The 25,256-nt window shown below is 55.6% G+C and overlaps 12 protein-coding genes across 12 annotated transcripts; 5 read left to right on the forward strand and 7 right to left on the reverse strand.

Moving 5' to 3' along the window:
* Nucleotides 1-283: 283 nt before the first annotated feature.
* On the forward strand, nucleotides 284-1,627 carry BBBOND_0201480 (hypothetical protein, conserved; the record flags this gene model as incomplete). Its single annotated transcript, XM_012911723.1, has 1 exon — nucleotides 284-1,627. The coding sequence occupies one exon, from the start codon at nucleotides 284-286 to the stop codon at nucleotides 1,625-1,627; it is 1,344 nt and encodes a 447-aa protein (XP_012767177.1).
* Nucleotides 1,628-1,649: 22 nt separating this feature from the next.
* On the reverse strand, nucleotides 1,650-4,907 carry BBBOND_0201490 (rpn2_yeast 26S proteasome regulatory subunit rpn2, putative; the record flags this gene model as incomplete). The annotated part of the gene is made up of 7 exons (XM_012911724.1): nucleotides 1,650-2,040; nucleotides 2,076-2,658; nucleotides 2,696-2,966; nucleotides 3,002-3,556; nucleotides 3,592-4,331; nucleotides 4,367-4,629; nucleotides 4,690-4,907. 7 exons carry the CDS (start codon nucleotides 4,905-4,907, stop codon nucleotides 1,650-1,652), a joined length of 3,021 nt encoding a protein of 1,006 aa, XP_012767178.1.
* A 103-nt stretch (nucleotides 4,908-5,010) lies between these two features.
* Nucleotides 5,011-7,766, reverse strand: BBBOND_0201500 (kelch repeat domain containing/Serine/threonine protein phosphatase protein , putative; the record flags this gene model as incomplete). The annotated part of the gene is made up of 8 exons (XM_012911725.1): nucleotides 5,011-5,095; nucleotides 5,131-5,251; nucleotides 5,289-6,017; nucleotides 6,055-6,112; nucleotides 6,147-6,883; nucleotides 6,924-7,216; nucleotides 7,256-7,395; nucleotides 7,431-7,766. 8 exons carry the CDS (start codon nucleotides 7,764-7,766, stop codon nucleotides 5,011-5,013), a joined length of 2,499 nt encoding a protein of 832 aa, XP_012767179.1.
* A 388-nt stretch (nucleotides 7,767-8,154) lies between these two features.
* BBBOND_0201510 (hypothetical protein, conserved) lies at nucleotides 8,155-9,421 on the forward strand (the record flags this gene model as incomplete). Its single annotated transcript, XM_012911726.1, has 8 exons — nucleotides 8,155-8,255; nucleotides 8,297-8,360; nucleotides 8,387-8,578; nucleotides 8,619-8,689; nucleotides 8,741-8,803; nucleotides 8,839-8,975; nucleotides 9,017-9,112; nucleotides 9,150-9,421. The coding sequence occupies 8 exons, from the start codon at nucleotides 8,155-8,157 to the stop codon at nucleotides 9,419-9,421; spliced, it is 996 nt and encodes a 331-aa protein (XP_012767180.1).
* Nucleotides 9,422-9,434: 13 nt separating this feature from the next.
* On the reverse strand, nucleotides 9,435-10,143 carry BBBOND_0201520 (40S ribosomal protein S3 protein, putative; the record flags this gene model as incomplete). Its single annotated transcript, XM_012911727.1, has 2 exons — nucleotides 9,435-10,088; nucleotides 10,126-10,143. 2 exons carry the CDS (start codon nucleotides 10,141-10,143, stop codon nucleotides 9,435-9,437), a joined length of 672 nt encoding a protein of 223 aa, XP_012767181.1.
* Nucleotides 10,144-11,085: 942 nt separating this feature from the next.
* On the forward strand, nucleotides 11,086-12,633 carry BBBOND_0201530 (hypothetical protein, conserved; the record flags this gene model as incomplete). The annotated part of the gene is made up of 3 exons (XM_012911728.1): nucleotides 11,086-11,483; nucleotides 11,522-11,630; nucleotides 11,668-12,633. The coding sequence occupies 3 exons, from the start codon at nucleotides 11,086-11,088 to the stop codon at nucleotides 12,631-12,633; spliced, it is 1,473 nt and encodes a 490-aa protein (XP_012767182.1).
* Nucleotides 12,634-12,647: 14 nt separating this feature from the next.
* On the reverse strand, nucleotides 12,648-16,334 carry BBBOND_0201540 (Calcium-activated BK potassium channel alpha subunit containing protein,putative; the record flags this gene model as incomplete). Its single annotated transcript, XM_012911729.1, has 12 exons — nucleotides 12,648-12,798; nucleotides 12,835-13,428; nucleotides 13,464-14,149; nucleotides 14,187-14,844; nucleotides 14,880-15,033; nucleotides 15,076-15,192; nucleotides 15,230-15,530; nucleotides 15,566-15,783; nucleotides 15,821-15,924; nucleotides 15,961-16,087; nucleotides 16,126-16,240; nucleotides 16,311-16,334. 12 exons carry the CDS (start codon nucleotides 16,332-16,334, stop codon nucleotides 12,648-12,650), a joined length of 3,249 nt encoding a protein of 1,082 aa, XP_012767183.1.
* A 781-nt stretch (nucleotides 16,335-17,115) lies between these two features.
* On the forward strand, nucleotides 17,116-17,429 carry BBBOND_0201550 (hypothetical protein; the record flags this gene model as incomplete). The annotated part of the gene is made up of 2 exons (XM_012911730.1): nucleotides 17,116-17,171; nucleotides 17,213-17,429. 2 exons carry the CDS (start codon nucleotides 17,116-17,118, stop codon nucleotides 17,427-17,429), a joined length of 273 nt encoding a protein of 90 aa, XP_012767184.1.
* BBBOND_0201560 (RIBONUCLEASE Z domain containing protein,putative) lies at nucleotides 17,410-19,689 on the reverse strand (the record flags this gene model as incomplete). The annotated part of the gene is made up of 8 exons (XM_012911731.1): nucleotides 17,410-17,690; nucleotides 17,726-18,117; nucleotides 18,153-18,442; nucleotides 18,484-18,700; nucleotides 18,766-18,857; nucleotides 18,894-19,049; nucleotides 19,090-19,513; nucleotides 19,580-19,689. The coding sequence occupies 8 exons, from the start codon at nucleotides 19,687-19,689 to the stop codon at nucleotides 17,410-17,412; spliced, it is 1,962 nt and encodes a 653-aa protein (XP_012767185.1).
* Nucleotides 19,690-19,971: 282 nt separating this feature from the next.
* BBBOND_0201570 (hypothetical protein, conserved) lies at nucleotides 19,972-20,856 on the forward strand (the record flags this gene model as incomplete). The annotated part of the gene is made up of 1 exon (XM_012911732.1): nucleotides 19,972-20,856. The coding sequence occupies one exon, from the start codon at nucleotides 19,972-19,974 to the stop codon at nucleotides 20,854-20,856; it is 885 nt and encodes a 294-aa protein (XP_012767186.1).
* A 1,660-nt stretch (nucleotides 20,857-22,516) lies between these two features.
* Nucleotides 22,517-23,698, reverse strand: BBBOND_0201580 (hypothetical protein; the record flags this gene model as incomplete). The annotated part of the gene is made up of 1 exon (XM_012911733.1): nucleotides 22,517-23,698. The coding sequence occupies one exon, from the start codon at nucleotides 23,696-23,698 to the stop codon at nucleotides 22,517-22,519; it is 1,182 nt and encodes a 393-aa protein (XP_012767187.1).
* Nucleotides 23,699-24,652: 954 nt separating this feature from the next.
* Nucleotides 24,653-25,144, reverse strand: BBBOND_0201590 (hypothetical protein; the record flags this gene model as incomplete). Its single annotated transcript, XM_012911734.1, has 2 exons — nucleotides 24,653-24,903; nucleotides 25,018-25,144. 2 exons carry the CDS (start codon nucleotides 25,142-25,144, stop codon nucleotides 24,653-24,655), a joined length of 378 nt encoding a protein of 125 aa, XP_012767188.1.
* Between the last annotated feature and the right edge of the window lie 112 nt (nucleotides 25,145-25,256).

Raw genomic sequence — 25,256 nt, forward strand, 5'->3', positions numbered from 1 at the left:
TGTCTTGGGTTTTGGTTTCCGGCATCGGGAACGGATTGTGTCTTCCATTGTCGGGGTTGCTGGTGTAGTTGCTTTTTCCACGCTGCGCCTCACCCATTTAGGAGCGGCGGTGTGTAAACGCGCTTCCATACGTTGGAGAAATTTGCATAACGAATGCCTCCAGACTGGTGTGTAAAAAGCCGCCGAGTCTTTGTCTTGTAGCACGCGCAAGGTGTGCCCTCTGTTGGATTTTGATGTTCAATCCTCTCAACTTCTTCCCACTTCCGCGCCGAGCCTCGCCGAAATGAGTACCGTCGATGTGAATGTCGCAACGTCTGTTGCCCAGGCGAATCACCCCGACCTTATGGCCGCGAACGCGCCCGTAGTGGACTCGACGACCCAGGTGTCGCCGATCCCGCGCAGCACCAACTCGCGCGGAGGGGGCCGCTCTTCCAATAGGAAAGCGCCGATTCCGCCGCCGCCACGCGCCTCGCCGTCGAGCTCTTCCGGTTATCCGGGTGTGAGCTGGAACAAGCGCATGGGTGCCTGGCTCTCGTTCTACTACGACGCCGACACGCGCCGTAGTCGCACATTTCACCCCAAATACTACGATTTCGACGTGGAGAAGGCGAAGCAGGCCGCCATCGAGTTTATGAAATCGATCGAGAAGCACCCGCGCTGCAGCCTGCGCAAGAGCCGCCGTGACGCCAAGAACGCGGCCTTCCTCAATGGCGGGTACAACTTTGACCCGCAGTACCTGGATATCCCAGGGCGTACCAGGAAGCGCAGTGCGGTCAACCACCTGGTCAACAACGAGTACAAAACGCGGAGCTCGAAGAACCAGATGAACATGACCAACAACCAGACCTCCATGTCGGAGATGTATGACATGGAGTCACTGAAGCGCAACTTCCAAATGACCTCCAACTTCCTGGACCCCTGCTACGTGGGAAACTCGGGCTCCATGGACAGCGAATACGTGAGCGCAAACAATGCCCTGGAAAACAACTATCTCAGCGGTTCGTTCGAGTCCCAGCAGGATTTCGACAAGGGATACCAGAGCCCGATGACCTGGCCCGCATGCCAGAGCTTTTTCGGCAACCCGGAGTACTACATGGACTCCCAGAACTACAGCGTGCCCTTTCTGGAGGGCGACATGGCCTACACGTCCCCCAGCAACGTCTACTCAGAGGGCGACCTGCCCTACGCTGGCAACAGCGCCAGCAGCTCCCAGCAGGTACAGCAGACTGAACAGGTGATTCCGGAGAACGCAGAGTCGCAGTCACAGAACATGTTTGTTGGCAACTACGAGATGTCGCCCACCAACGAGGACGCGGAGATTCACATGCTCATGCAGTCGATCGCCCTCTCGCCGAGCGAAAGCTTCGACGGACTCCGCCTGACCACGTACAACTACGGCGACGGCACCAGCGGCAGCAGCGGCTCCGCCAACCCGCAGCAGGCCTTCAACAACGGCGGGAACACGCCGCTCGGCAGCCCCTACCTCTCGCCGTACGTGCAGACCATCTACAACCAGTTCCCCGAGGATTCCGAGCTTAACCGCACCTTCGGCTTCCAAAACCTGATACTCGCCAACGAGGCGCAGCCAAGCCAGCAGACGCAGCCCGTCATGCACTCACAGAGCTAAAAAGTAACTCTAGTAATTATAATTAACCTTTGTATTCGAATGGGGTGAACGGCGGAGCCTCGGGCTGCTCGGACTCGCACGCCACGTACTCCTCGGGCTCGCCCGGCGCGCAGTCGCGCAGCAGCACTATGCCCTGACGGCGTTCCGGGAACGCGGGCACGTAGCGACTGCCCGGCGGGACGCTGCAGTGGGCCGCCTGCCTGGGGATGAGCCTGCAGGGGTTCTCCAGCAGCGTGGGGACTCCGGTGGACTGCTCCGCGGCCTTCTCGCCCGCAGAGGCGCCGAGGGCGGAGCTGGCTCCCTGTTCGTCGCCGTTGGCCATGACCACGTCGCCCGACAGGTCGGCAGTGCCGCTCTCTGGCGCGGCTTGGGCGGGTTGGCCCGCGTCTCCGGCGGCGCTAGAGGCTTCCATCCTGCACGCGTATGAGTCAGTGGCGCAGTCGCTTACCCAGGTGGCTGGCGCTCGGACGTCGGCGCGGCGCCACCGTCGACGCCAGACTTGCTCTCGCCCTTGTCTCCCTTGCCGCCCAGTTGGTCGCTCGACCTCGCGTTAGTCAACCACGCCCGGCGCTTCGCCGAAATGGAGAGCACGGCGGTGACCTCCGCCTTCTTCTGCTCGCTCGGTTCGTCCGTGATGTGGGGAACGTAGTCGAACGTCTTCGGCGGCGCGGTGCACAGCACCTTGTAGCCCGTGGGGATCTGCAGGTCGTTGTTGATGCCGATGAGGCACGTGGGCTGGAACGTCAGGCACACGAAGTGCATGAACGAGTGCCAGTACCAGTACTGCGCGAACATCAAAAAGCCGACCACCGCCTCACGACGCATGTTGCCGCGCCCGGTGTACAGCGACGCCACGCAGTTCTGGCCGCCCGCGTCCATCAGACCCGCACCCACGATGGCGCCGAACTTCGCGATGATGTCCTGGTGCTTCTCGCTCGCCACGGACCTGAAGAGGTCTCGCACCTGCATCACGTCGTTGCTGGTCTCCGCGTTGCTCTGCTGCAGCACCAGCCCCAGCGCGATGAACGCGCCTGCGTAACGTGAGGCCACCTGGCGGCTGACACCTACCCTGTCGGACGAAATCGCTGCGGTCGGACGACAGCGAGTGGAGCAGCCGCACGACGTCGGGCTGCGGGAAGGCGGCGCAGCTTATCCCCAGAGCGATCGCCGCGCCGTACCGCACGTGCGGGTTGTACGACGCAACCAGAAGCTTGAGCACCTTGGGCACCTCCTCGGGGGTGTTGCAGAGCACGAACCCGAGCGCAATCACAGCGGCCCTACGGACGTCGTCGGAGACGTCCGACACCGCCGCGTACAGCAGCTCCTTCAAAGCCTTGCTCTGCACACGTTTCAGTTGCAACACGTTCAACGCACCGATCCCGTCCCGCAGTACGCCATGGCGTACGTGAACATGCCGCCGTAGCGCACCACGGGGTCGTTGTCGTGGGTGAGCTTGCCGATCATGATGCTCGCGTTCTTCTCGCAGCGGTACAGCACCATCGAGATGGCCAGGGCGCACGCGCGCACGATCTTCTCGTGCTGCGTGTCGGAGCAGAACGCGTACAGCGTGTCCAGCACCTCGAGGTTGCCGCTACCCATCATCAGCAGACCGATGGCGATCGCGGCGGCCTGGCCCGACACCGCGCTGTTGCGGTAGAGCGTAGCCTTGAGTTCCTCGTAGATCGCCGGGTCGCACTGCCCCATGCACACCAGGCCGAGGCCCAGCGCCGCGCCGTGGTGCAGCGCCTCCTCGGCGGAGTCGTTGCGCAGGTGGCCCAGCATCATCTCGGCCGCCTCCGGGTCGAAGCGGTTCGACAGCATGAGCCCAGTGGCGTAGAGGGAACCACCCTCGGAGTACGCATGAGAGGAGTTAGGCGTCTCCCCCGGCAGGTACGACGCGAGCACTTTCTTGTAGTGCTTCACATAGCCCTGCAGTGACATGTGCAGCAATCGCGCGCAGTTACCTTGTGCACCACGCCAATGGAGGCGGTGGCGGTGAACTTGGCCCAGTTGTTCGCCTTCGCCAGCCAGTTGAGGTTGTCGCGCAGGAACACGTCGCAGCACGTGCCGGCCTGCATGATGGCGTGCGCGAGCACCACCGCGTTGTGCGCCACGCTGTTGCGCTGGTCCACGCTGTTCATGTAGTGCTCGAGCAGCAGCAGGTCGGTGTGGTTCTTGCGGTGCAAAAACTGCAGGTGGAGCTCAGTGGTGCTCGTGCCCGACAGGATCCGCTTGACCCGCTCGACCATGAAGTTGCCCTCCACGGACAAAATCGGCGACTCCTTCAGCGCCTTGAGGAACTTCTGGTCCCCGATGTCCACCAGGTCGTAGCAGATCTGGTACGCCTGGAGGTGGTCGCCGTGCTTCACCATGTCCAGCAGCAGCTGCGCCATCTGCTCGTGGTTGTTCACCTTGTACAGGCACGTGACCAGGTTGGGGTACTGGTTGGCGAGCATGTCCTTCGGCATGGCCAGCAGAATGTCGCGTATGCTGTCGTACAGCGGCGCGCAGAAGTCCGGGTTGAGCACGCCGTCCATCAGGCCCATGGTGTAGGACACCAACTCGCAGCAGTTCGCGCTGTCCTTCAAAATACGCAGAAGCAGGTCCAGACGGCGCGCGTCAAGCGCTATGCCAATGGCGTGGTGCTCGTCGCCGGATTCCACGCTCATGGCGATGAGCCGGGTCACCAAAGCCTCGAGTGGCTCTGCGGGGGATGGTCGGGCTGGCTGCGCCACTCACCTTGCGAAGCCGCGGCCAGAGACGAGTTCGAGCGCGGAGTATTGCCATCCTGCGCCTCCTGACGCGCGCGGATGTACTCGTCGACGGCCTTCGCCACGATTATGTTGGCGTACTCAGAGCGGCCCTGCGGGTCGAACCGGTCGCCCGCCGCCAGCGCGTAATGCAGCGCCTTCGCGTAGTCCTGCAGGTTGAAGTAGACCTTCGACGCCACCAGCGCGGCGAGCTCCCGCGCGCGGAAGTGCGGGTCCTCGTAGATGTACTCTCTGCGCAGCGTGAAACCCGGAATCCACACACCGCGCCAGACGGCTGGCGCCTACACCTACATCGTTGGGAGGCTGTCCGCGATCTCCGGCCAGAAGGTGTCCACGATGGAGTCCAGTTGCAGCAGCCCGAGCTCCCGCGAGGCGTCGTCGCGCTCGTGCAGCAGCGCGAGCACGGGCTCCGCGGAGCTGATGCGTGTCAAGAGCTGTTCGCCGGACGGCGCAGTGCCGGCGGCCGCAGCCGCGCGCGCGGAATCGTCCGAACCAGAATCGAGCAACATTGCGTGTGTCTGGCCACGCGACGGAGTGCGGGTACGTCGACGCGCCGACGCGAACGCCGCCCCAGTGGAAGTGCGCTAATCTACATATTGAGTGGTTCGTACATTACGGCGCGCCGTAGTTGACTTCGTGCATCCTCGGCGCGCTGCGCGGCGGCGTCGGGGGTCGTAGCTCGGTCATGTGCATATCCCTGCGGCGCGATGTGTGCCCGGCGCGGCAACCTACCATGTCTCCGCGTTCTTGGTCTCGGCGTTAGACGGGTAGATGAGCTTCGGCACGATGGTCAGGTCGCGACGAATGAACAGTAGCGCCCCTGCGTTCTTGTAGTGGTTGCAGTAGTTGGTGGCTGCGAGGCAATGGCGGGAGCGGGAGCCGGCGCCTACCTGAGAAGAGAGTGATCAGCCTGCCGCCAGCGAACCGCTCGAAACCGTCCATCACGCACTCGTGTGCGCGAATGATCAGCTGCAGCTCGTTCGTCGTCAGGAACTTGTGCACGCGGTCCGGCCCGAACTTCACGATGTGGCCCACCTTGTCGGGGTCGCGCACTTCGTTCGGGATCGTGCCGAGCACGGAGTCGCTGTCGGTCGGGTCCGACCACAAAATGTCCAGGATCTTCTGGTCCTGCTCGTTCTTGGGCACGGGCGCTACGGTGATGGGCCGGACGATCTCTTCGATGTCCGAAACATGGTGGATCGTCTTGCCGATCCCTCCGTGGACGCACAGAATCTTCTTTTCGATGAGCGCGCCCAGAGGCAACATCTCGAAGATTTTGTTCACGCTGTTCCAGAAGCTGTACGGGCTCTCGCAATCCTCGCGCAGACGGCGACGGCACTCGTCCTGGAACCCGTAGATCGCGTTGATACCGGGGTCCTCGTGGTTGCCGCGCAGCAGGTGGATCTGCGTCGGGTACTTGCATTTCAGCGCGAACAGCAGGCAGATGACCTCCAGGTTGTTAGACCCGCGGTCCACGTAATCGCCTAAAAACAGGTAGTCGTTGGAGTCGATGTCGCCAACGGCGCCGATGGACTCGGCCAGCGACTCCTCGAGTGGGCACTTGTAGAGCCTAAACAGACGCATGAGGTCGTAGTACTGCCCGTGGATGTCGCCATAAACTGCGGAACTGTGACGACGGTCGACGGCGACGCTCACCTTTTATAGGCGCCCGCAGTTTCAGCACTGTGTCCTCCTGCTTCACAATTTGATACACCTGCGCAATATGCACGCACAAATAGAGCACCCACCATCTGACAAAGTGCCAGTACGTCGTCGTACGGCACGGGGAACATCGTCTCGTTGTAAGACATGGTGACGTGCTCGTTGCTGAAGTTCGGGTTCAGCAGCGCACGGATGACGCGGTCGTACACGGTGTCGCCGTCGTCGTGCTGCCACCGCAGCTGGGCGCGCGCCTCGGGCTTGTTGATCTTCCGGCCCTCCTCCTCGAGCTTGTCTATGGAAATCTTCCGCACCAGGTACGAGAAGTCAGACACGTTCTCGTGCACGGCGTGCGCGTGCGACGATAGCCTTATCTCGCGTTCGCACGGCTTCACTGGGGGAACCACCTGCGGCAGCGGCGCCTTGGGCACCCCCATCACCAGCCCGGTGGCGCCCAGCCGCGCCATCCCAGTCGGGTCCTTCGAGGCCTTCACGAAGTCTGTAAATGCCTCCTGGCAGTCCACAGCCCTCAGTTCGCACGTCGGGTGCTTCTGCGTCTGATGCGAAAAACCTCCGAACACGTATATTTGTCCGCCGAAGCTCCACGACGAGTGCCGGAACTGACGCGCATTATCGGGTTGCTCCTCCTCCTTACCCTGTGAATGGCAGAGATGTTGAACCACTCGAGCGTCTCCGTGTCGTAGGCCGAGATTGACAGCGGTCTGTGTCGCCAGTGACAGGCAGGTGGCACGTGAAACATACTTGTTGAAGTCGTTATCGTTGCGGCCGCCGATAATGACCAGCTTGGTGCCAATGAAGCACGATGCTGCGCAGCGATGACCGAGCGCCGAAACAGAGCGACTCACAATGTTGGTAACGCGGCTCCGGCACCGACACGAACCTGACCGGCGCCTCCATCCAGTCCCAGGTGGAATCGCGGTGCTGCCTCAGCCCCCAGATGTCGTTCAGCGACCTGTTGTCGCTCGACCTTCCGCCAAAGATGACGATCATGGTGGCCGCCGGGCCCTCTCTGCAGAGGTCCGCGGAGTGGTAGACCCTCTTCGGCGGCTGTTTCAGCGTCGGCGGGAAGACCACCTCCACCCAGCAGAAGGGCGACTTCTCCACGTTGAGAAACCACACGTCGTTGCTAGCCTGCTGCCTGCAACAAACGGTGACGCGCGTAAAAACGGGCACGTACCCGTCGTTGCCGCCGATGACGATGAGGTTGGGCTTGCAGAACACCATCGTGTGACCGTAGCGCCTGCCGGGTGACCGCCCAGTGGTGGGCACCGTTATCCAGGAGAGGTGCTTCTCCCTCCGCAGATCAAGCAGGTACAGCTGCGGTTGATGAAATGGGCGCCCACGCGCAGTACCTCGTCAGACGAGAGCGATCCGCCGCCAGTGGCGCCGCCGAATACCACCACCTGCATCGACTCGACGCAGGCGGCGGCGTGAGCGGCACGCGGCGACGGCGTGTTCTCCGACTCCAGCTTAGTGGATACATTGTTTACTAGGTCGAATAGGTAGAGATCCGCGGTGATTGTGTATCTTCCGACATCTGACGCACCGTCAAAACCGCGGACCGAAGCCTTACCTCCGACAGCACCGCCGAAAAGGATCACCTTCCCGCCGCCAACCGCGGTGGTGGTGTGCCCGAACCTGGCCGGCGCAAGGTCTCCCTGCAGGGAGACAACCCTTTGGTACGCCATCAAGCCATTCTGCAATGCAACTGCTCACTCGCTCGACACACGCACGCTCCTATTTGCCTGCCTACTCCCGTTTGTGACTCGGTCTCGAGTTGACGCAGTTACGGGCGAATTCAACGTATTAAATATGCGTTCTCCACCCCATCCGCGCAGCCTTCGGGCGCGTCGGCAGTGTCTATAGCGCTACACACTGAGGCGCGCGGCACCTCCGCGGCTCCCTACCAGCGCGACAGACAGTCGGGACGATCTAAACGCAAATGTATAGCCTTCTCGCGGCAGATGCGCCCCGGCCGTAAACCGCGGCGCTGACACCGGCGCGCAGGGTATCCGCATTCCTTTCGCGAGACGCGCGATTCCGTATCCTTCTTGTGCGCTGGTGCAGTCTGCCGCAATGTGCGGTGTTACGCGCCTGGTAACGGCGTTATTCGCATTTCTCGCTCCCGGCAGATCCGCTGCCCTGCACAGCCTAGTCAGCCCGGTCTCTTTTTTCGGGTACGCAAAGCGCTGTCGCCAAATCGTGCATGTCCGCGCAGCTATAGTCACAAGAGCGTGCCAGTAGTGGGTGTTGTGAGGGAGTTGGCGGTGGTAGGCGCCGCCGTGTCGAGAGACTCAAATCGCTGCAGACAAACACAGCTGAGCTAAGATGCCCGGCGCAGCTGACCGTGCGAGTGCACAAGGCTGTGCTCAGGGATTCGACGTCGGAGAATGGGCTGGCGACTGAAAATGGAACGCGCGACGGCTCTTCGGACGGGGCTGGCACCAGCGACTGTTCCGAGTTCTTTCACAACAAGTGCATGAACTTGACGTCATGTTCGGTACGTGCAGATTTGCCTCAATGCGCAACCGGCACGGCAGGTTTCGGTGTCGGAGTGCCAAGCTGCCTCCCACGCGAAGTCAGGAGCGTATAGAGTGGCGCTGAGCTACTCGTGCGAACCTGCCACGTACGTTTAGTGCATGCCGGAATCACGACGGAGCAGGACTCCAGGGCCGCTTTACGACGGCAGCTTGTTTTCGGAAGGCGTTCTACAGCGGTTCCTCATGTAGGGTCGACGCCAGGCGTGGACATATGCTGCAGGGTACCCGACGTGAACGCTGGCGAGGTCTCTTCCCAGGCGAATGTGGGATCGGGGCACTTTAAACGGGTGCTCCGTCGTTGCCTGGAGTCGGAGCAATGCAAATACGTCACCTGCGACGATGCGACGCTCCACGACGGTACGTAGCTGCGTCCATCGCTCAACCAAAGCACGTCACAGACCAATACGTGGACGGGCGTCCCGCGGGGCGGTGCGCGCTTTTGAAACCGGAATCGTTTAGGCTCCCCGGGTACGCAGTGTACCCCAACTACGCAGGTTAGTTGCATGGTCTCCACGCAGCCACGCAATTCAGGTCTGTGCAGCAGGCCCTCGTACGTGAAGACGCGTGACTTCTACGAGGTGGCCAAGACGGCGCGCTCACACACTCACAGCTCTTTTACTATCGCATACAAACCCACGTCGCAGCTTGGCGTCAACCCCCGCTACGCCGGTTGGGTGTGCCGCGGAGGGCCCACCATCGTTCCCATGGCGGGGCACGTGGTCGCAGTGCCCGCGGCTCGCGGACGCGGACCCACCAGGGCGGCGGCGCAACCCGGCACGTCGATGTCGTATAACAGTTTATAAGATTAACCCAGGTTCACTTGGAGTACTCCAGCTCCGGGCTGGGCTCCTTAACCGTGATGGTGTCAGGCATGATAGTCGTCGGGCCGAGACGTCCCTCAGGGTCGTGGGGGTGCATAATCTTGACCTTTATGCCCAGCACGCCCTGCCTGAGCTGTACGGAGCGGGTGGCGGTGCTCACGAAGGTCTGGGCGGGCTGACCAGTGGAGATGATGTAGCCGTCCTTGAACTTCATGCTCTTGGCACGCTGCGCGCGCAGTTTACCGGAGACGATGACCTCGCAACCCTTGGCGCCAGACTCCATGATGTGCCTGAGCACACCGTAGGCCGCGCGCCTCACGGCGAGACCCTTCAGCAACTTGTACCTGAGCGATTCGGCCTGGGCCATGGCGCAGAGGCCCTTGTGCTCCACGCGCTCGGCGTACAGCTCCACGGTGTCAGGAGAAAAGTTGAACCGCTTCTGAACGAGCGAAGTCAGCTCGCGGATCCTCCTCGCCTTCTCGCCGACGACCTCGCGGGCACGCGTGGCCTTGATGATGATCTCGGTGCGGACGGGCGTGATGCGGAGCTCCACGCCGGAGTAGCCATCCTCAGCCAACACGCGGGACAGGAACTCGTTGAGCTCGGCGTTGAACACGCCGTCGTTCAAAAACTTTCTCCGCTTGGATTTCTGAAACACACTGAGTCGACGTAGTGCAGCCGCTCACCCCTGTAGTGCCGAACATCTTGACGCAATCTTAGTTAAACACACTCTGCGAAAATGTGAAGTCCGTGGAAGCGACATGAACACGGGAAACGGCGCTCACGGCCGCGTAGGGTCGCGGCGTGGGCGGCAGGCCGAAGAATCGGAGCCAACGAGCCCTCGCGGCGGCCCACATCGCCCTCCGCTAGCGGTACAAACACGCGAAATCAGATTGTGACACTTACCTAGAGAAGTGGAAGAGTTGAAGCCAATGAACGACGCGAAGGGCGAGGGAGCCTCTCCGCTGTGGGGAACGCTGGGTTGAACACCCGGGGTGTCTGACAAGTTAGGCGATCACTTTGTGAAGCACCTCGAGCGTTTGTCGCTGCGATGTGTGCCATGTGATAAAGTAGTCGTCGACGGCTATGTGTTGGCTGCCGGCACGCCCGCAGTAGAATCCTGCTCCGGCACGGCGAGGTGGCCGCGGGCACAGATTGCGGCCGCAAAATTATACTGTGAGATTTAGTGTGGTTATGTGGGCGGAGCAGAGTTGGATTCGGTAGTGCCGTGCCTTAGTAGGCGACGGCTCACCGTGACGGCAACGACCTGGCAAACTTAAACACTCGATTCCCGTAATATGCAGCAGCGCTGGTGCTCAACGTGGTTGACTCGGCGGAGACGCTGGCTTTTCACTGCCCTAGACTCGCCGCCAGTGCGTACTGGCCGGGTACAGCCACGCCGTCTCCACCGGATTTGCCGTACGCGGCGGGACGGCGGGACCTGCCCAGTACTCATTCAGGTACCACTTACTGACACCTGAAAGCAATTGGTTGCGCTCATTGCACATCATGCCACTTGTGCTCACTTTTGTTTTTGATATTTAACTGGCACAGCATAGGCACGCTCGTACGCCGCGTTGCAGTAATTAGCCTTTCGAACGAAATAGGCAAACTAGTGAAACTTAGTAGCTCAACTATCGATCGCGATGGACGATATGGATGGACGCAGAGACTCCCGCGAGGAGGTGATACCGGATGCATCCGCTGAAGTAGGAAGGACGTACGACAACGTTGAGTCACCTGTGCCGGGCAACGGCTTTGGCGAACACGACGTCCCGGTGTTCTCCCCCAAATGTCCGATGGCAGAAATGGAAAAGGAAGAACCCAAGGGTAGCGATGTTGAAATGGGAGAACGACGTCAGTCCAACTTCGGTGCTGACGCCTCTGGACTGACACCAAGCCGTGGTGATGTGTCAACAGGCGACTACGTCCGCCCGGAGGTTACCATTGGCACCTTCCAGCGCGACTTCGAAGACGAGGAAGAGGAGGAGGATCGCTTGTTCATGAACCCCCTAGACCCAAGAATTGATGACCACCAATACAGGTAATTTAACGGTCCCGTGACCACGCAAAAACTCGCAGGCTTCGCATGTTTGCCATTTTCGGGTTCCTGCCATTCTTCTGGGTTGGGTGGCTCGTCGGCGCCATATACGGTTGCGTGAAGAAGGGAACCAAGCCTATCCACAAGAAGGTAAGGGTAGGGATTCACTAATTTCACACTACTGCAGCTGACGGTGTTGCTCTCGCAACTTACATTCATCGTAGGAGTGCTCATCACGGTGCTAACTTTGGCGATATACTTCACATTGCCGGTAACGAAGCAGGATAACCTGGTAATCCAGATGCAGCCTTTGATACCATCTGGCCTCACTGCTGGTGTACCTTTACTGGAGAAATCCAAGAAATGTGGAGCGCTTACAGTCGACATGTACAGACGTGAGTTGAAAGTTAAATTCGGATCATTATTCGCAGATGTTCACGGCAATCGACCCAGTGATAAAACGACGGTGTTCGTTTTTAAAGGCCTTGATGCAGAGTGGTCAGAGCATAAAATATTCACTGGTGAGTTCGGTGCACAGCTACCTAACGAACCCGCAGAAACGTACAGTGCCAAGGACGATATCTTCGCGGTCAACATAACTGCCGGTGACCCCTCCACGATAAGGGATGAGGGTACGGCCGGCAACATATACGGATTGCCCAAATTAAATGTGCTAATGAAGTGCATGGATGTCAAAGCTAAAAAGATTCATCTAGTAGCTACGTTTGACGATAAAGATGCCGGGGCTTTCAAGCCAGATGAAAGTCAAGACCCGTACGAGACCATCCTCGCTGTCGGCTTGTTCGAGCCCACCGATACCACTTATTTGGGCAATCCAGCAATACCCAGCTACGTTGGCTTCGTGAACAAGCAAATCATGTGCAATAAGAAAAATGTCTATTTCCCGGTGGAAATAACAGGCGCAAAAGAGTTGAGTTACGAAGCGCGTAACAAGGGCTACGGAGAATTGAAAAAGTATCTTACCGATCCAGCAAAAGCCCGATCACTCACCGCAAAGCCATTGAACTTGGGATTTTCATACACAACTCGTGAGCTCCTCACCAAGACACAAACAGCATTGAAGGCACTCATGGAATACGAGAAGGTAAAAGACACCGCCTCAGAAAGCAAGAGATTCAAGTCGTGTCTTTAATCGTAAACAGTGTGTCACAGCGATCGGGCACCATTGTTATGTGATATCACGTACGCCTGAACCCAGTTTAATTCTCGGTCAATGTAGCCTACCATGTCTATGTGATGTATGGGGAAGTTGGGCGGAGGCGCGCAGATGACGCAGTTCTCCATAGGCCCGTTGCCCCTGAACCAGTTCGATTTCGCAGCAGCCTGGACTTACACCCTGTAGATTCCGATCATGACCATGTTCCGCTTCTCGAAGAGGTAGTTGAACAGGTGGCCGAATGTGCGCTTGTTGGAGTCCAGCGTTATGTCCGTGGTCGGTATAAGCATGAGGCCTTTCTGCGCCAAAATGCTACCGGAGGCGACGTCACTTACGAATTTGTGCGCGGAATCGCGAACGCATGCAAGATCCATCAGTATACGATAGATGGAGAAATCCTCTTGCACTAGCATAGTGTTCATGCACAGGCTGTACAGCATCTCGTCGCTGATGAACTGTCCCATGGAGTACTCCAGGGAGTGGATGTACGCCAGGGACGGGTCCAGCCTCTTGTCGAGCACGTTCCACGCCGACCACTTGCTGTCGTCGAGGTACGACACATTGGAGGCGTTGTGCAGCTCCACCAAGCTGAAAATGTTAGAGTACGGGTTGTTCACCGCGTTCTTCTCGCTCATGTTGCTCTGGATGATGTTCTTCAGGTGCCGGTACGTGACGATCGTCTGCAGGTCGAGATCGATATCAGATATACCCGGTTCTTCGAGGTCGGGACTGCGCAGCACGTAGAGGTAGCACGCACGGTCGAGTTCAGCCCTGGGTGAAATGAATTGCACCGAACGTGGGCGTACCTGTTGACGTCCCCCTTCTTCAAAGGGTCGCCGTCGATCAGGGCGAGGAAGCTCCTGAACCGTTGTAAAATGGCGATATTGGCCTTCGACGAAATCTGTTCGGTCAGTGTGAGCTTTTTAAGGGGCCATACCTGCCGTCCGAACAACACCACGTTGAACTCGTTGAGCTCCTCGAAGTACAGCAGCAGATGAATCACGAACTCGGAGTAGCCAATGATGGCGATGATAGGCCTGGACGGGTTGTCGTAGACGTATCTGCTGGCAAACGTGATCGACGTGACGATGATGGAGTTCACATCAGGTACGTGATCCATGAGGTTCTCTCTTTCCGACATGAACTTGCTTTCAGCCGACGTGTACAGTGGTGGGGGTAGAATCTCGATGGCACCATCCACGTCATCTCGGCCATCCTTCTCCACGTGTACCACATTTCCCCACTTCTCCAAAAACATGGTGATCATGGTGTTCCTCAGCGCGACCGACGACGAGTGCCTCCCCGCCGCAACGAAGTCCGTCTCTACCGACGCAGTGGATGTGGAATCGGCGATCAAAATCGCCCTGTCCCCCTGGTTGATGACATAATCGTGGCTCGCCGGGTTAAGATGGTAAGTGTGGTAAGCGCTGTCGGCATGCATGACGCCGATCGTTATGTACCCGTGACGATTGTATAGGTTCAAGCAGAGTGTCTGCAACGCCATTGTGCACCACCAGTGATCACATTACCTCGAAGCTCACCCCCACAAGCCTTTCGGGGATCTCGCAGATGCGAAGCCGCTTACCGATGCCAATGAGGTAGTGAGTGTACAGGTCGCTGCTGCCCCTGCACTCCTGCTGCTGCTTCCGGTCCTGCGGCATGACGGCATTGTGAGTTAGCGAAAGGTTTATCACCAGCGTGATGATTCCTGGGCACGTAATATTTTTTGCGATGAGCGCCGTTTTGAACCTGTACAGGTTCATGTTGCGTCCGAAGGCGTGTAACGAAATCTGAGGCCCGATAGAAGAACAGAACTGCACAACCACGTTGTCGCTGCTCAGACCGAATTTCTTCAGGCTGATGAGCCGCGCCACGGTGTTCATGTCCGTCTTGCGCGCATCTGGGTTCTTGAAAGTAGAGAGCACGAACGTAGCAGCGGCGTCCTTGGCCTTAATAGTGTGGAGGATGTCGACGTTGCCGTCCAGGCCGATGTCATCCCTGATGATACATAGCGACAGTCGCAGCAGCTTGGCCTGGTTAATTTGCGTTTCGTACGTTTCTATGCTCAGGTTTGACAGCACGATGATTTTCAGCTTCAACCCCGCATAGTACACCTTGGAGATGAACAGCGACAGCTGGATGGGGTCGACGTCGCCAATGAGTATTATAAAAGCCTCCATAGGTCCCCTAAACGCCGTTATAAAAAAACTCTTAAATCTTACCAGGAGGAGATGTGGCCACTGATCCGGTTGGTGCTCCCCACGCCTTGAATGAAGTTGTTCATTTCGTAAGGGATCCACACGATCATACATGAGACGAAGCAGACCGATACCATCTTGGTTTCGGTGGTCATTGGCACCACATCACCATAACCGACTGCGGGTGGTTAAGGGCTCTCGCCGGCAGCGCCACACTCACCGGTAGCAAAGGTGATAAAGGCAAAGTAGAAGAACTCCGCATACTGCGCCAGAGAATACGAATATGCGTTATCGTTCGCTTCTGAAGGGTGTATACCTTGAAGCACATACATGGAACCTGCGGTGGGAGTGAGGTGGTGCAGTGTGAAACCTACTGGCGAAAGCGCTAGCCATGAGGAAGATACCAAGTGCAATCTTCCAAACACGATGGGCCCTGCGTTCGATACCGACATTGAAGATGTTTATAAGCCTATCCAGGAGCAGGAAGTATTTTATCCAGATGAGGAATCCCAACATCCAATAAATTTTGAAGAAGGTGAGGTGGTGGAAGAACAGCAGTTTCACAAACAGGGTCATGGGCGGTAGTATACATATGTTAATCCAAAACAGCGATGAGCACAGCACATCTTTGATGTCGGTGGTGCCGAGTATGAACAGGCATAACTCGGTGTTAGTCTGCACAGTGTCACAAACCAGCCAATGCGACCCACCAGTGACAGCGACCCGTAGTGGAGCCTGTAGATGGACTGCGGCGTGCGGGAGAAGTCCCATTCTTGCGTGTGGTGGTTCCGACGCCAGTAGGTCAGCGTCATCAGCCATAGTGTGAGCTTGAGGGAATCCCAGAAGAGCAGCGTGATGTAGGAATTGTGCATCATGAACGTCAGCGACAGCTTGGCGTAAGAATACCACACCTTGGCTTTTTTCAAAGCTGATAAGAAGTGACACGCACGTGACCGTCACAGTACCTAAGATTGCGATGCTCTTGGGGGTGTGCTGAAACCTTCCAGGCTGCTCCTCGTTGAAGCGGCCCACGGAAGTGTCGATGTGCGCCAGCCCGTCGACCTGCCGTCTGCAAACCTTAGCGCCATGCAACACCAAGACGTACCTACGCAGCACAAGGCTGTCTTTGATGGTCTTAATGACCGTCTGGATGACCTGGAATATGTAGAGCGTGAGGGGAAAGAGGACCGCCCCGACAACGATAGGCACGAATTCATCCCACAGTGAGTCATCTGCGTTACATCTCAGCCAACAAAACTTAACCACTCACGTTCCACAGCTGTTATCACAGTCACGAATAACGAGCAAGTGAGTACAGTGATCAACACGCAGTCGAATATGCCTTTAATGAATGTCTTCAACGTTCGGGCGTCGGTCCTCAGCTTCTACAGGAACATGTGAGCGAGACTGCATAACCGAAAAGGCCAGACGACACCGAATGGCTCTTGAACGTACCTTGTCATCCGGTACTACCGACATGGTCTCTCGCACGGCGTGATCCGAGCCGCTCTGCAGCGCTACGCCCGGCCGCGGCAGTGGCTGCCGATTCCTACATGCTCTACATGTAGGATGCCGTGTATTTTTGCGGCATTTTGACGTCAATAAATGGAACCAAACACGCCCCTGAGCGGTTAGCTTTCCCGAACGCCAGTGCCAGATCCTACCGCGCGTGAGTTATGCAATGGTGTGCATACGCCCTTAGCGGCCTATGGACCACACTAAGCTTTGCCGCTACAATAGGGTGGTACGCTAATTATTCGGATTCATCTTGCCGCATTGTTTACAAACGGCATTCCAGTGATTCTACTGGTTGGCGCGCTGTCTAGTAGCGGTTGGTCTACAGGAATCGAGATGGACTGTGAGCTTTTCAGTGCAGACGTCTGCGTCGCGTGATATTCCGATCAGTTCTTAGTATTTTCCGGTCTATAGACGTGTCTAATTAACGTTTGTGCATCCCTAAGCGCGCGCTGCCGTGGTGGAACGTAACAGCAGAAATAAAGGTTTACAGCCGAAAAAGGCAGTACATTGAAGCATCATTGGGACACTGTAAATATATGTATGAACTATGCCTTCGTTGGGCCACAAATAACGGGTGCATTTGCACAGGCGATTAGGCTGTCTGGCAAGCACGGTGACGACACCCACGCTTGCACGGACCCCCTTCTGTCACAGCTACTAACATGTATTAGCGCGTTTGTGCGCGTCAACGTGCAATCGCAGGCTGAGGCGTGCTTGCCCCTGGAATCGCAACGCCTACGCCATGATATCCTTCAGCCGGCCCCTCCTCGCCGTGCGATACCGCAACTGGGAGCGCTCGTAAGTTGCTGCCGCCAACTCGGCCGTTGACAGCCGTGCAGCCTTAGAAGGTTCAACAGGAGCTTGCGGTGGAACTTGTGCCGCTGGCTAACCCGAGGCACGTACGAAAACATGAAATTTCGCAAAGGCTGGAAGGCCACATTCGTCAACCCGCAGAAGCGAGCCTTGCCTGCGGACAGCCGCCCCGTACAATACTGCGACATGGACAAGTTACACAAGCAGGACCGCGAATACCGCACTAGTCTGAAATTTGATTAAGTACTAAGTTCAGTTCCTCCGTGGCTATCAGCATGGGCTCCGCTACAGTGCTGATGGCTTTGATGGGTATGCGCATGAGGTCGTACGCGACGATTAGGTCATTCCGTGGCTCCACACCCAACTCGATGCTCTTGTAACGCTGGCTAAAGTGGGTCAAAATGGTTGCGCGGGCGCGGCACCGCTCGCCGATGTCAATCGCCTCCGAAAAGGTCGTGTGATACCGGTTCGTGGCCTGCGCCTGATCACTGTCGTTAAACGACGCTGCGGAAAGTGTTAAATACTACGCCTCGACGTACCCTCCTGGATCAACACGTCGCAGTCCATGGCAGCCTCGATAAGGCTGTCGCACGGGCGGGTGTCGCCCGAGTACACCACGCTGCCTATCGCCTCGTGCGTCAGCCGAACGCCCACGGAATCCGATATGTGGTCCACGGCGAAAAAGTTGAACTGCATTCCAGAATTGCACACCGGCACAGTGTGCTTCCCGCCAATCACGGTTTCGATGCCGTCATAGTCGATTGGCGAAACGTTATTTTTGTAAAACTCCATCCACTGCAAAATGCGCGCGGGCGCGAATACAGTCGGTCGGTCGTTGACTTTGCACATCTTGCCGTATTTGTATCGGTAGGCTAGCAGGCTGCAGACGCCCACATAGTGGTCCCCGTGTGAGTGTGACACTACAATGGCCCTGCGACGTGTTGACATCACAGCGGTCATTCCTACCGTATCGCGCTGATGGTTTCGACAAATTCGCCCATGGTGCTTGAGCACAGGTATATCTGCTGAAGCGTCCCTACACCGGCGTCAAGGATGACGGCGCAAGCCTTGGACAGCCTGAGCAATATACCCGACACGTTTCGTATCGGCCCAGGGGCAGCGCACCCGGTCCCCAGAAACGTGATGGAAGGGTCACTGAGTAGGTTGTCATCCAAACTGTCCATCATTGGCACGTCATCCTTGTCAAACAGCTCCTGTGAGTACCCGCAGCACGCGAAGTCCTCGACGACAGTCGCCTGCGGGACTAAATGACGCCTATGAGCTCGCTCGCGCGTACCTTATGCGCCGGATACATCACAATTTTCGTGAGCGGCCGAAGGAAGGTGCTTTGCTTCGGCTGGTTTTCTTGCCCCTCTTCATCAACGGCGAACCCGAAGAACTTGTCTTGGGGGTTCGGCGGTGTTGGGAAGAGCTGCGGCGCAAATGTCGCATGCACACTGTTGAGGTAGTGTGCTTTGGTAAGTGCGACGTGCTTTCTAGTCTCGTCTAACGGCCTGTATCGAGGGTCAAAGGATGATGCCGCGTCACCTACGCATCACATCGAATATGCATAGCGCACGGTGCCTTCCCCGCCACCAGATCCTCGGAATCGGTAGTGTTCATCCAGAAAACGTAGTCCAGTCGGCCTACTAAATCTCGAGCCTTATCCACCTGCACGAAATTTACGTAATCTCGGTATCTCCCCACGTTGTCTAACGATGCCGGCCCATTGCTGTGCATGATCAGGGATTTTCTGCCCCTCAACGGAGAGCCGATGACTTGCTGCGGATGCACCCAGGAACCATCCGCAACCTGCACCGCCTGGCCTTTCTTCAGCAGACCGAAGTCGGACCCTTTTGTGACCTGCGTGATTGTTAATGCTTTACGCGATAACGCGACTCACACCCAGACGGCGCGCTTCATGTGGAAGAAACGGCCCCGACTCGTTGTCAAAAGCGATGACGTAAGCGACATTCAGGTTCACAACGCTGTCTACCACGTGGAACGTGCCGTAATCCGTGTCACCCCTGTAGGACGCACCATACACGGCCACGCCATCCTCCCTGGCTAGCTCCACAAATGTTGTTTCGGTGATTTCGTGGGCATAAACTTCAAGAGTTGCACTATCGGGATCATGTCGCAATTCTAGGAGCCAACCAACTTTGTGAAGGATTGCTCCTTGATGGCTTCCACAAGCGCCTTGGTCGGAGGCGGTCCAAATATTCGCAGGGTCTCGATAGACGTCCGTTCTACTGCCAGAAGAATCCCCGTCAGTCCGTCTACTGTCGAAGAGTTCACGGCGGTCAGGAAGATGCAGCCAATCTTCCCTATTGAGAGTTTGTGTGTGTAACGGAATCTGCACGGCGGTGAGCAAGGAACGCGGGAGTGCCTACCTCTGCGAGTTTTCTCCGACGTTAAAAAGGTAGGTATTGCGGTATGTCACCAGCTGCAGCGAGGGAGGCACAGACAGGTTGTACCACCCTATCTGCTGTACGTACGCCATCACGACGAACAGTGTGTAGGTCCAGGCAGTAAAATCACCACTGCGCAGTACGTACCGTCATACACACTGCAGATATGCAAAGTATATGTTTTGAACCGCTCTTTTTACGCTTGCTAAACTTTGCAGGTCCGTGACTCTATCGGAACGTGACTTTTGAACATGAGAAGTGCGATCGACGCGGTTCAGTACGTGCGCTTAAACTCGCGTGGACACTTCTGAAGGTGACAGACTCGCCGTGGTACCTAACTGTTCTGATGTATGGCGCTAAGTGCGGGTGGAAGGATGGATAATCTGGAGGTTTTCGCAAGGCGGATAGCGGAAAGCGTCAAACCGGAGTGGCAGCTAATTCCGGACCCAAACAGCGCCGAGTGGCAGAAGTCGTTCGACAGCGTCGTAGACGCGTATTTGAAAGGAGAAGGAGCGTCTTGTGACTATTACAAGGATATCACAACGCCGGTGGCTGCGCTGCCGCATGCCAACCTCGATGGCACCACCCCGGAGGAACGATTCGCGCTTGCTTGCCGCATTCACGCTATAATGGAAGGTCTCTGGTTGGCAGGTAGGCGCAATATAGATGCCATCGAGCAGTGCGCCCGGAGCTCCCCCTTAAAACTGGATGACGTCGTATCTTACGCGCTTAGACTGCGAGGGACCACCTACTCCCCGCCAGAAAACATGAATGTACATGATCCAACGCAGCATTACGATATGTTCCCGCGGTACCATTTCCTCGGCATGCCGGATGTGGCCCAGATGCACGCGTCACGCCTGTTTGCGCTCAGCCGACTGGCTCAGCAGTCCTCAGCGCCCCGCGTTATTTTCGAAGCGGTGGGAGAGGATATGCACCGTATGCGTCTGGAGTGTGCGACACCGGGCGCAGAGGTGCATTATCAAACGCAACGCGTTAACACGCAACAGATCAACCCGCAGACGGGCCAACCTGCAGTCTACACCACCGCTCCGGCCATATACGACTCTACGAAAAAGTTCAACTTCAAGACGATTTGTAACCCCTTTGTAGTTTTCGCATGGTCTACGTGTGAAGGGCTGCGTCCATCAGAGATGGTTAAAGCGGAATACGTTCCGCCTTCTGTGGCAAAACAAGAGACTGGTGCCGCGTCAAAAAAAACTTTCGGATTCTTTCTTGGCAGAGAAAGGAAGTCTTGAAGATATATGCGTTGTTATTGTGACGGCAACCTATGTCTGTAGTGCCATTGCGTGGAATTGTGCCTCTAATTGCCTATTGCGTCCCGACAGACAACGCATAGTGCGGGAAGTCTTTAGCGCCTCATACGGCGCATAGTTGTCACAAGCACTGGACAATTACGATGCGAAGTGTGACATTTGATGTTACGGAAGGTTACTGGATGAGGGGGCATACGACAGGGTAACAGACGGAATAGTTACTGTATGGAATCCTTATAACAAGCACTAAACGCCGAGATGCACATTCAAGGTAATCAGAACGAAGATTGCGAGAATATGTCGAAAGGGTTCCACATGTACTCATGTTGTGGTTATAAAAACACGTAGTCATCATCTCCGCATATCTCTAAATAAACATGCACAGCAATGAATAACGTAGCGTAATCATTCAGCAATCCGTGCCAACTGACGCTATACAGTAACCATATCCATAGATCTATATCATTGTATCCCGGTATACGGGCAATCACGGCAACAGAACACTCGGCGTTGAAGTGCTGAGTCTGCGCGGCAAAAGTATGTATGACAAGGCATACCGCTAGCGCAATGACGATGACATGGCAATCACTTAAGATCCAAAACCTGTCTTGACTCCGCTTGCAACACTACCTACTGCCGACGGCAGATGCAGTGAAGGATAGCTATGATGCCGATTAGTGCAATATTTTGGCTTCACCGGTAAAAATGCTCATATTCAGCGATATATGTGGCCAATATTCCACCACAGATTCGCCTTGAATATAACTCAGCACCCCACCTGTGATGACACTTGTCATACGCTAATGCGGGGCGTCAGCTACTTAGCTCCTCTCTTCACAGGCATCTGTGAACCGCTTGGCTTCGTTTTACAACCCAGCCAGTACAATATTCACGCAAGAAATGTCGAAGTGCATCATGCGCTATAGCTTAACATTTTTGACATGTAGCGGTATTAACCCTTAATCGGAGGCCTGCGTTTTGTGATGTATCAGTGTTACATATTGCTTATACAGCATATGTCAATAATTGTGTTAAATGGAATCTTGGATGCCATCGTATAGCGCCGCCTTGGGTGGCGCAACGCTTAAACGGCTCACAAGGCCAGTAAGTGTATAGCCCTCATCAATGACGATTACTTTCATGCTTGGTCGTTTCGGGCGGAACTACATCATCTATCCTCAAGAGAATGAGTGGGATAGAAGTTTGATTTGTCATGTGATATTAGGTATAGGTATTAATGCACCTTCCAGTCAACGGGCATTACGCGTTTGTCCCACTGCCAGTCCACCAATATTTCTAGAGGCGCCGCTTATCGATACTCCACCTAAGTATGCTTATAGCAGCGTACACGATTTACAACCTGCGGATCACCAAGCAAGATGTCGGCTATGCGCACATTGGAGCTTGCGACGTTCAAACGACTTGCCACAACGTGCCATGAATAGCATTGACGCAACACAAGATTATGTTGTCACACTTGGCGACACCGACATAGGGTACAATGTATGTATGGATGACACTGGTAATAATTACATTTCATAATTAGAAATATATGGTAAGAATTCGTTGATGCTACTGACTGGTGAATCGGAGTCGGCACCTTTTTGTGCCTGGCCGCTTTCACAGCTCTTGCAATCTCCTATCAATAGAACGCCCAGAATCCAGCGAGGTCGAAAATAAAGTCAATTGTCTCTTCAAAACCGTCCAAGGCATCTCCGACATACGAAGCCGTCATGCCAGCGCGGCGTTGTGGCTCTACGTAACCCAAGGCTTCTATCATCTCCTGCATACGCTTATACGCAATAAACGGCGGAAATCTCAACATCGCAGCAAACACAGCAGCATTCAAAGATGATATGCTTGCGCATAACATTGGCGCAATACCCACGAAGATTACTACGCCAGTTTCCGGATGAGCCGAAAATGACGCATCCCACGTCGCCTGCGGACTGTAAGCAGACTTGTAGTGACTGCGGTTCTTTATTCTTCCCAGGAACTTCGCACAAGCATCCACGACGTAACATAGGTTTTCTGCGATGGTGTCAGCAGTGAGACCCTTTTTTTGTAAGTACTTCTCGTTCTTTGTATCGTGTGCAGAGCCAATGCGCTTGGCTAGCTGATCGGGTGTTTTACGCAAACGATCATTTAGTTTGATCAGAATACGCTTAACGGATCGACGCTTTTTAAGCTTCTCTTGCTCTAAGAACTCTCTAGAAACGCGTATGACTTTATCTAGATCTGACACCTCTGTGAATCTACCTGACATGTGTGCGTAAAAATCGTAAAGCGCCGCTTCCAAAACCTTCAAGTTCTTCATTCCATCGTCTCCCCTCACCGCCATCAACCAGTCAATACACTCCTTGAAGTTGCGAGGGACATGGGCCAGCGAATTGTATACCACGCGTTGATGGGCCCTTAAATTAGGCGATTTTTTAATCACACAAGTTTTGGGTATGTTTACCGACTGAGCTTGTAACCTGGCATGTTGTGATTGCGGAGGAGCAGAACACAACTGCTGTTGACCGCCACCGGACGGTGAGGTCCCTGCTCCACCATCCGGATGTGGCGTTTTCAACTTGCATGGAGCAACAACGTCTTTGTGTAACGCGCCACGCTGCAACAAGTCTACTAACGATTTAATCGTCTCAGCTATCTCCTTCATTTCCCTCATATCCTTCAGCGGCTTCATCATTTCCCTCATATCCTTCAGCGTTGCCTTCATTTCGCTAATATCCTTCAGCGACTCCCTCGTTTCCATCCTCGTCGTAATTCGAGTCACTATTACCGCCCGTAGGATCACTCGCTGCCTGATAGGTCTGGTCATTTTCTTCTGTTGACACTGCCATCTTGCACGTGACGGATTCAAAAGCAGTGCCGCGGACAAAAATAAGCAGTGCACCTGAACCTCAAAGTACCGTCTTCAAGTATAGATACACAACCCGGCTGCTCTCAACGTACGCTCTCGTAAGCGTGCTTTCAATGCTGGCTGCTCCTGCACGTGCTTGCTAATCACGGTTAACTAAACTATGACTGGTTATGGTGCCAGCATAATCTCCATCAAATTGCAGCCACTTCCACTCAAACTCTGAAAAAGTGGATACCCGACTTAGACTGGCATTGTGCGCACTTGCGTTGCAACTCCTGCGGGGTAACTAATAAGTGGGTGGCCATGTTTGCGGGGCGCCCCTCAAAGCCTCTGCTAGGGTGCATTCTGGGGTTACGACTTCGAGGCTTATCACCATGCCTACAATAAATGCCACCACCCTGAAGATTAACTCATACATAGGCAAATATTCACCGAGATTCGCCCATATAGGGTTAAATCCACACGGTCTAGCCACCCACTCCCACCGGTCGACCAACGTGCTCAGGCACCGCCGCAGTGGTTGCTCACCCAAATCGGGGGCTCAGTGAAGTCCCATCGCAGGTACCACGTATTGCTCTTCGTCGTGTGTTAAGGTCATCGCCGAGGTTTCAAAATGCGAACGGAGATGCAAACCTCTAAGTTTCATCTTCTTCATGTCTGCGGTTGACAACGCCCAACTAAGTGGTTGTGACAAGTAATTCCACAGCACAGTCTTCACAGGGTCCACGGCCGTTCACACTAGTTACAAAAAACCACAACACAAGAATATGGTTTCCACTGGCAGTTACAATTGCAACACTCTACCCAAAGCAATGCTGGTACTGGAGACACGAATAAACATAACGACCAACATGAACAATGACAATTAAACTCTGCCACTGACACAAAGATTTACTACGTCTGAGCTACTCATTACTTGGAGTAGTAGTTCTCGATCTGGATGGTGGATAGGACTATGCCCTTGATGGTCACGCAGCGGCACTCCAACGGCGGGGTCTGGCGCAGGGTCTCGTATGGTCCTGCAAGTGAACTATATAGACGCACGGTTACGAAGTGATTGGAATGTGATGCTACCAAAGACTGGCTGATGTCACTCAAGTTCTTCACTTCACCCTCCACTAACACTTGGTCGAAGCAATTGGGTGGGTCCAGGACGTACGGTGCTGGGCAGTAGAACGCCTATTCAATTATGGATAACTCATTGCAGATGTGAATAGATTCCGAGTTCGCGCTATTAATACACATATGGCCGTGTATGGTGATGCGAAGTAGCTTACAGATAACGCTGGGCGCGACGAGACTGTTGATGCCGTCGAGTAGCTGCTGTGTCAGCGTGTCTTCGCCAACGCCAGTCTGCATGCGAAGACAGTCCACTTTGTAGGTGGCATACAAATCACATGACATAAATGCTCAGTGCGAGGGAGGCACTTTATAATTGCGGAGTGTGGCCTCCACGAAGCTGGAGTCAGTTGCATAAATCAAATCTGAGTTGGACGTCTATCGATTCACGCCCTTT

This window comes from Babesia bigemina (assembly GCF_000981445.1).
Source record: "Babesia bigemina genome assembly Bbig001, chromosome : II".
NCBI lineage: Eukaryota > Apicomplexa > Aconoidasida > Piroplasmida > Babesiidae > Babesia > Babesia bigemina.